The sequence below is a fragment of the Leuciscus leuciscus genome, assembly GCF_965113295.1.
Source record: "Leuciscus leuciscus genome assembly, chromosome: 23".
Classification (NCBI taxonomy): Eukaryota; Metazoa; Chordata; class Actinopteri; order Cypriniformes; family Leuciscidae; genus Leuciscus; species Leuciscus leuciscus.
In genome coordinates this window covers 13,600,255-13,609,397 of record NC_138747.1, presented here as the reverse complement: position 1 = coordinate 13,609,397, position 9,143 = coordinate 13,600,255, and the positions used below count along the sequence as shown (strand labels likewise).

Sequence of the window (9,143 nt, the reverse complement as noted above, 5' to 3'; positions counted from 1 at the left end):
CGCAGCGTTCATCCAGACCGGCAGGTGGCGCTGATCATCATCGAGCTCAGCAGGATGACCGCAAACAAAACAATAGACGAGAAATGTCTGTTATGAATGTGGAAATAACAGCTTGATAGAGACTTCAGTGATATTTATCAAGGAATAATGTCCAAACTCCAGATTTTAAGCATTTTTCTGACAGAGCGATTAACTTTAGCTGCGCAGGAGATATTCAAGGCTGTGGAAGACATATTTTCAGAGTATAATGAGGAGATGTGTCGCTCCAGACAGGAGATTGAGCTGCTCAAGAGGAGACTGCAGCAGGCAGGAGTTCAGATGGACTCTGGTTAGTCAATTCACATTAAATCTGACTATCATACTTATTTATTTCATGTTATGGTTTTTATGAACACGAAATCTCGATAGTTAGTCTTTAATTCCTTTACCATAGCCATTTAAGTCAACCATGATCCTTTAAATAGTATACATTATTAACATTAGCTTATTGAGATGTTTAGGTTGTGTCACTTATTTGGCATTTTTATAATGCATTGTTCTTTGTTATTCACGTATTATTTTGACTAATGTACGCTTGGCACATTGTACACTTGACATAATCTCCCCGTTTATGATCTTTAAGAACTAAAGTATGTTTATTTTGTTTATTCATTATAGAATTGCAGCCCTGTTCCTCTGAGACTCACACTCAGAAATACACCCAGGCGTTTTCAGAGGAATGGAGATCTGAACATGACTTGAAGGATACAGAAATGCATATGAAGCTTGAAGTTTATACACAGCAAGAGGAGAATGAAGTGCAAATACCTGTGTGCCACGAATCAGCACCTTTATCGCCATGTATGGACATTTACCATGATCAGATACCCAGCAAAGACACTGAAACCCTAATGATGGACAGCAGCGAGAACACTTTTCCATTTATTAATCAAGCACCTCAAATTAAAAATGAACCTGAGACTAATACTGAAACAGGTACCACCTTTCAGGCACAACAGCACATCACAAGACACGGCTTGGATGATTCAGGGGCCAGTGATGCATCCAGTGATGTCAGCAAAATCAAAGTTGGCTCCCCCAAACATAAGACACAAGCATTTAACGTAAGTCTGTGTTTATGCAAAACTAACTATGGAAGATTGTTTCCGCCACTGATTTAAGAAAATAAATAAATAAATAAAACTTATATATATATATATATATATATATATATATATATATATATATATATATATATATATAAAAAGAGGTAATTGTGACTTTTTATCTCACAATTCTGTATTATTTCTAGCAGTTCTAAATTTATATCTCAAAATTTGGAGAAAAAAAGAGATATAACTAGCAGTTGCGATGGAAAAAAACTCACATCCGTGGCTTAAACAAGCTTCTATTGAAAAGTGGAGGACTATTATTTTTATTGAATTGTAAGACACCTAGCTATAAATGTGAGCTGATGGATGTCGTTGTTTTTACAGCTGCCCCTCAGAAATCAAGAGATGTTGACACAGCATAGGATGGAGCTGGCTCAGATAAGAGAGAGGTACTTGAATTGATTCTTTAGTGTTTCATCTGTGCTGACTTGATTTGACTTATTCTAGTTATATGAAGTGTGCACAAATCCTTTGCCTGAAAATTTGCTAATAATTCTCAATTGTGACACTCCCTTGTCAGCTGAGCTCTAAACTAAGTTTGTATGCAAATACAAATTTATTAAATATGACTTTCTTGTTTCAGACTGCCTACAGTCAGTATTATACTAAAAACAGTGTCTCCAAAAACGAAATATATTTTATTTTCAGATGCTTTGATTTGTGCTCATCCTGGGTGATTCTCACATACACATCAGAACATATCCTGGTCAACTACACCATAATCATATTTACTGTAACATACATATTGCTGTACTGTAACTACTGTTAGTTGCTTATTTTAATCGGATGACTTTCTTTACTTTTGCACATATTTCTCAAAACCGCATAAACGCATTAGACAGTTTTAATTAGTAATGTGAACGCTACATTATGTCAGAGAACTTCATGTTAAAGCATAATTGATTTCAATACTTTTATCAAAACATTATTGAATTAATACACTACCATTCAAAAGTTTGGGGTCAGTAAGATTTTAATTAAAATCTCTTATGATCACCAAGGCTGCATTTATTTAATAATAAAAAAACTCTGAAATATTATTACAGTTTTAAATAAATAATTTTTATATTTTAATATATTTTAAAATGTAATTTATTCCTGTGATGGCAAAGCTGAATTTTCAGTATCATCCTTCAGAAATCATTCTATATGCTGATTTGGTGATCTAGAAACATTTCGTATTATCAATGTTGAAAAAAGTTGTGCTGCTTAAAGAGAGAGTTCACCCAAAAACGAAAATTCTGTCATCATTTACTCACCCTAAAGTTGTTCCAAACTTGTATGTGTTTTTTCTTCGGTTTAACACAAAATAATATATTTTAAGGAATGTTGGTAACCAGACAGTTAACAGTAGCCATTGACTTCCAAATACTATGTCTAGTTACCAACATTCCTTAAAATATATTCTTTTGTGTAAAACAGAAGAAATTCATACAGGTTTGGAACAACTTGAGGGTGAGTGAGTAAGTAATGACAACATTTTTATTTTTGAGTAAACTATCCCTTTAATATTTTTGTGGAAAACATTTTCATTTTCAGGATTCTTTGACTAATAGAAAGATCAGCATTTATTTAAAATATATATTTATATATTATAAATATATTTACTGACATGTTTGATGCATACTTCCTTAAAATAGATATTTTTTCCACAAAAAAGTCGTACATTTAAGCAATAAGTTGCTATATTATGATTACAGTCACGCTTGACTACAAACTCCATTCCCCTTCAGTCATACGCATGTGAACGCAGGGCATCCCACTAGCCAGGTGTTCAGCAGATTTCCAGGTAGGTTTTTGTAGCTGTATTTTTATCTCTCAGGTAGCAGGTGGGTGTTAATGGCCCTGCTTGGTCTCCGACAATATCCAACGTCTGATTTTATTGCTCAGTCGGACTTGGAAATTACCATTGAAACAAGTTCTATTTGGATCTGGCAACTTTTTTCACACGGTTTTCAGAGGTTTTCCTACACATCTACGGCAAGACCTGGATGGATAAACAAAATCACACTCATTCAGGGCAAAGTCAGAGGCAGTGATTTAGCCTGTTACAGCCTCTTCTTTTCTTAGCCTGTGCATGTGACAGAAAAGCTCCAACAGAAAAGGGTGAGATCTGTGCTGAAATAGTCTGCAGGTGTGACATCCCCTACCAAAATAGAGTTGTTCTGAGTTGTCTAGTGGGACACCGCCCTAAAGAAGCAAATACATATGATAGTTCCTTTTTTAAGGTCAAATCTTTCTTGTTGTTTAGATTGGCAGATGAAGAGCGAAAGAAGGCTGCAGCAAGCGCTAGAACCCAAAAGCACAGGCAGAAAGTGTACGGGAATCCTGAGCTTCGTGATGCATACAGGAAAAAGGAGAGAGAGAGGTATACTGCAGCTTACATGAGGAACTATACTGTTCAGGAGTGACTGTAGGTTAGATGCTTTATTACCAATGCAAGTACATAATGCATTGGTGTAGTAACAACTGAACATGTATTCTTCATAAATACACTACCGTTTAAAAGTTAGGGGTCAGTGAGATTTTAATTTTTAAATGAATTAATACTTTTAATCTTTTATTCAGCAGTGAGGCATTAAATTGATGAAAAATGACAGTAAAGACATTTCAAATGTTACAAAATAGATTACTATCTCAAATAAATGCATGTTCTCTGTGTCACTGTGTCTAATTATGTAATAATGTTTTATTTATGAATATAGATATATAGATAGATAGATATATAAAAAGATAAATATATATATATATCTTCTTTTGAACTTTCTATTCATCAAAGAATTGTGGAAAAAAAATTGTACACAACTGTTTTCAACATTGATAATAATAATGAATGTTTCTTGAGCATCAAATCATCATATTAGAATGATTTCTGAAGGATCATGTGACACTGAAGACTGGAGTAATGATGCTGAAAATTCAGTTTTGATCACAGGAATAAATTACTTTACTGTATATTCACATAGAAAACAGCTGTTTTAAATTGGAATAATATTTCACAATATTACTGTTTTTGTTTGTATTTTTAATCAAATAAATGCAGCCTTGGTGAGCAGAAGAGACTTCTTTTAAAAACATTACAAATCTTACTGACCCCAAACTTTTGAACGGTAGTGTATATATTGTCAGATAGAGCTGTCTCCCTTATAATATCATCTTGCCTCCACACTTTGAGAACCACTGCTTTACAGGTTGCATGTGACATGTTGCAGTGTATTTAGAAATGGGGTCTTTATGTGAAAATCAGCTTTAGATTGAGCTTTTTAGACACTGACTCGTTGATATTTCTCATTTTTGTAGATATCAAAGACGAAAATCTCAGGGGAAAGTGAAATTCGCTAAAGATCTGAGCCCATTAGAATTGAGAAGGCAACAGAAAAAGTGGAGGAACAGTTCTGCTGCATACAGGAAAAAGAAAGCATTTCAGGAGGTTTTAGACAACATTAAAGAAGACATTAATCAAATCACCCCAGAGCCAGTGCCGACCACCTCCTCTGCTCAACATTAGTGCTTTTTAGAAATATGTGCAAAATATACTTGTATTCCTGTAACTCAACTGGTGGAGCATGTCCCTAGCCAATGCCAAAGTCATTGGTACTATTCCCAGAAAATGCACTTGATGATAAAACTATGTATTTAATGTGCTTTTTAAAGCATCTGCAAAAATGCAAATATTTCATAAAGTAAACTGTGCATGCAGTTTCTGACAAAAATGCTATCAAATACACATTAATTTCATGTCATCAGTGTAATAATTTTTCTTACTGTACTTTAGATTTCAGAAAATGGACCAAGTATTTTGATTCATGAATTTTTATGCTCTTTGAATTTTTAAATAAAAAAGTGAATTAAGCAGTTCCATGCAGTTTGCTTGCTCTTTTTGCTGTGTGAGTGAAGATTTGCCATTGCTTTGATAAGTGAGGGGAAAATACTCTAGAAATTATAAATAAAATATGGTGGATGTCAACATACAACAACTTTAGGAAAATACAAAAATGCTTTTTTGTTGTTGTTGATAACTAGAAATATTAATTGTATTTTAAAGGACAAGTTCGGTATTTTACACTTAAAGCCCTGTTTTCAGATTGTTTCTGATGAAATAGAACGGTTAAGATTGGAATTTGGACACATGCTGCTGTCCCGAGAATTTTCGGTTTCTGTTGTAGAACCCCCCCACCTCTGCAATGGTTGCATAGGTGCACTGGAACAATCCTTCCTAAAACACATTAAACTTTCGTTTACAAAGACGTGAAACTCACCGAGTGGTCCAGGGGTGTTCACTGATATGCTCACACAAAAATCGCTGCAAAAGATGCTTTCCAACAGGTTTTATTGTAGTTTTTGTCCAACTCTATTGACTTGTATTGGATGTGCTGTGAGGTACGGTATTACTCCGCCGCTGGGCTGGAGTGTCTATTATTCAAGCTCTCAATGGAAGAATGTACGGGTGTGAGGCGTTTGGAAAAATAGGTCCACAGTTTTACAACGAATGGTAAAACGCCTGTTGGAAAGCATCTTTTGCAGCGATACCACAGAAACCGAAAATTCTCGGGACAGCAGCATGTGTCCAAATTTCAATCTTAACAGTTCTATTTCATCAGAAACTATCTGAAAACAGGGCTTTAAGTGTAAAATACCGAACTTGTCCTTTAAGTACAGAGGTTTGCCAAGTAGAAATATTTATATTATTTGGACATTACATTATCGTGAGAATAACCCCATGAAAATAGGCCTATAGTATTATAGGATCCTTTTTCCCGATAAATCTCATCAATAAATACTGCTTTAATCCAAGTAATGTGTATTTCTTTTTCCCACAAGTAAATTGCAATCACAGCGGGAAAGAAACAAGAGGAATAAGAGTGAAAATGAGGAAATGCACAGAATAAAGAAGATCCGGCACATAGAAGAAGTGGCACTTGATAAAGAACAACAAGCACAACAACAACAACAAATGCGTAAGGACATTTTAACTATACTAATTAAAAATCAATGTAATAATGACATTTTGAAGAAGTATTGGTCAGAAGTGGCGTTTTTCTTTTCTTTTAGATGCACAGGATAAACGTAAAACTGTAATTTCGCCTCTTCTTTAGAATCCAAGACAAACCTGGCTGACATTTGTTTGGAAGACGTTCAGCATGAAGAGGAGCTGTCTGAAAGTTACCCGCCGCATCACGACATTCACGGAAATCCACACGGTACAGGAGAGTATTTGTGTTTCGTGTGTCGCAGAAGATTCAGCTCACCAGGACTGTTGAAAATTCATCTGAGAGTTCACTCCGGAGAGAAACCCTACCACTGCAACTTTTGTGGGAAAAACTTTAGACAATCCAGCCACCTGAACACACATGTCAGGATCCACACTGGAGAGAGACCTCACATCTGTCAGAACTGCGGGAAGACGTTTATTGACTCGAGTGCAAGAAACAGACACTTCAAAAAATGTGTTCTTATCTCTCTGCAGGGACAATGAAATCATAAGGAGCATCTGTTGAAGGTCTTTCCCGTTGTTTGCTGAAATGGAAATGTCAAGGTAAATCATTTTAAGGCTGGATTTTTTTAATGGTTGTGTATTAATTGATTATGCCCAATCCAGTGTCATTACAAAAATGAACCATTAAATGAGTTATGTGTCATAGTGTGGAGAACAGCTCCTCCTGTCTTTAAAAAGATTTTACCTGTTTTTTCCAGAGAAATTCCACTTGAACTCTTTAAAGCACTTGCAATGGTACTTTTTCCACAGCTGGACTAATAGTATTTCTTGACATGTATGGCTCACATTTTAACCATGTAATGCAGTGTTCATTTAATGAGCAATGATTCTTTTTTTTCCGAAAAAGCTGTTCATGCCCCAAGATTTGATCTTGTTTGTTGCTTCTACATTATATTAAATGTTTATTAGCTAGCATATTTATGAGGAATTTTGCTACTTTATTTATTACTGTTTTCTAATCAAACAATATTTTATTTCATTTTAATACATTTCTTTGGTCTCCTCTTTCACTGTTAGTATAAAATGTATAAACATTACTGCAGTTTATAGACAGTTGTTGTTTTTTTAAAAGGTGAATATTGTCTGTAAAGTCTTATAAATTAAAGTTTATGCTGTCTTTTATTCTAATTTGTTTATTTCTGAGGATTTCTCTTGGCATGAACGGTAATGTTTACAACTGAAATATATATATATATATATATATATATATATATATATATATATATATATATATATATATATATATATATATATATATATAAACCAGACAAAAATAAAAATGACATGCTAGTGTAGTAATTGTAATTAAAGATACAATATGAAACTTTTTTGTTCAAAATGAACAAAATGTAAATATCATCAGCTCACTATGGTGAGCCTATTATAAGTTTTTATATTTAGACCTAGTGGGATGGTTTTCGCGGGAAATTACGTATACATCACTCACCAGTGCATTGTAAAGCATTATCTATTGTGTTAGTGAAGGGTCATTTCATTATGGTTGTAGCGCTGTGCTGGAATTTATTTTCAAGGAAGTAGCCTTCTGTGTATAGGGTATTAATGCGTAAAGCTACAGTATCTTTAGCTAGTCAGCTTTAGATTCTTTCCATCTAAACTGGTTATATCTCTTAAGCCTAGTAGTGAATGTTTTATGAGCAGAAGGATAATCATATTCATCCGCTCATTCACGCAGAGTCGAAGCACAAACAAAATAATGTTCTTCCGCAAAATGCACGCAATCTCATTGTTTAACCGCTAGAGGGCCAAGAGTTACAGCGTACCTTTAAATTATGTTGAATTAACGCGTGAGGATTATGAATTTATCACTCCATAAATCTCACAAATTAATTTCATTAGAAGGATTACAGCAATGATGACTTGTCATATACAATGTAATCCAAAAGAAAAAATTAAACGGTTGTGATTTTTCAGAATATAATTAGTCAATTTGCAATCTATTTTTGTACATAAAACAGTAGCTGACTTGGAAGTATTTTAACATTAAAAAGACTGGTGAAATGGCCTGGGTTGCTGCCCTTCTGATGACTGCTTTGACTGAGACTCTAGGTGGCAGAAGTGATCCACTGTCCTTTTTATTATCAAAAGAAGCTTTTTAATGGCACTTTCTGTTCATTAAAAAAAAGAACAATCTCAAAAAGCAGTTTTTTTTTTTTTTTTTTTTTTTTTTTACGCCATACAGGCAGCCTTTTTTCCATCCACTTGTTTATACAGTTGCTAATTCAATTTATTAGAAGTCAATTGTTGCCACCACAACACTGAGACCTTTTTAAAATGAAAAGCTTTGACTGTAAGAGCTAACACTACAAACAATCCACACAGCACACATTTGCATTCACGCAGCTCTAACGTCAATAGGCAAGTCAATAGAAATCTACATTACGATTAGCCTTGCTAACCCACATTCCTCCCGGCCTGTGAATGATGCCGGAAGAGTCGTACAGACTGTGTTTACAGAGTAATGAATACACTGTATTAGTAAACCACTGAAGCGCAGTTCACCTGCAGCTTCTTGAACTTTTTAAACTCCCTGAATGAAAATCGTATCACTCTGCAAGCATTACAGTGTTATTTACTCAGCTTTGTGGTATTCCTTTCTGGCAAGTCAATTTTGACCTTCGTGAGAGAACAAAGAAACAAAAAGGCTATACAGAAACAAAAAAAATTGTATATTTTTCAAAAGCTTGTGCAATTACCCATCCTAACAGTTGAATTATTGTGAGGGTCATACAAAACGATGTGAGGAAAGATGCCCTTGTTTAATGCCTGATAAAAAAGTATTTAAATGATTCTATTAAACAAACAACAAACATTGCTGTAGGGATACAGATAGCTTCACACTGGTCTGACCACATTATTTATTTTTTTTCTCACGAAGAATGGAAGAATATTCGGCTAAGCTCATTAGTTTAAAATAACAAGCTCAGATAATAACACAATTTGTTTTGTCGTGTCGGTATGAAGAGCACATTGGTTCC

At 34.4% G+C, this 9,143-nt stretch overlaps 1 protein-coding gene across 3 annotated transcripts in view; it reads left to right on the top strand.

The window, feature by feature from the left end:
• The first annotated feature begins 13 nt into the window (after positions 1-13).
• LOC309488098 (uncharacterized protein) overlaps positions 14-9,143 on the top strand; it is a 200,358-nt gene continuing 191,228 nt past the window's right edge. Inside the window, exons 1-6 of one of the 3 annotated variants that reach the window (XM_082156144.1) lie at positions 14-328; positions 658-1,103; positions 1,476-1,540; positions 3,403-3,519; positions 5,973-6,109; positions 6,248-7,261. In XM_082156144.1, coding sequence (XP_082012270.1) covers positions 148-328; positions 658-1,103; positions 1,476-1,540; positions 3,403-3,519; positions 5,973-6,109; positions 6,248-6,627 — 1,326 coding nt within the window. In that variant the 5' untranslated portion in view covers positions 14-147 and the 3' untranslated portion in view covers positions 6,628-7,261. Of the gene's footprint in view, positions 329-657; positions 1,104-1,475; positions 1,541-3,402; positions 3,520-4,451; positions 5,486-5,972; positions 6,110-6,247; positions 7,262-9,143 lie in introns of those variants that run through there. The other 2 variants (XR_014202013.1, XM_082156145.1) reach the window with 2 other exon arrangements.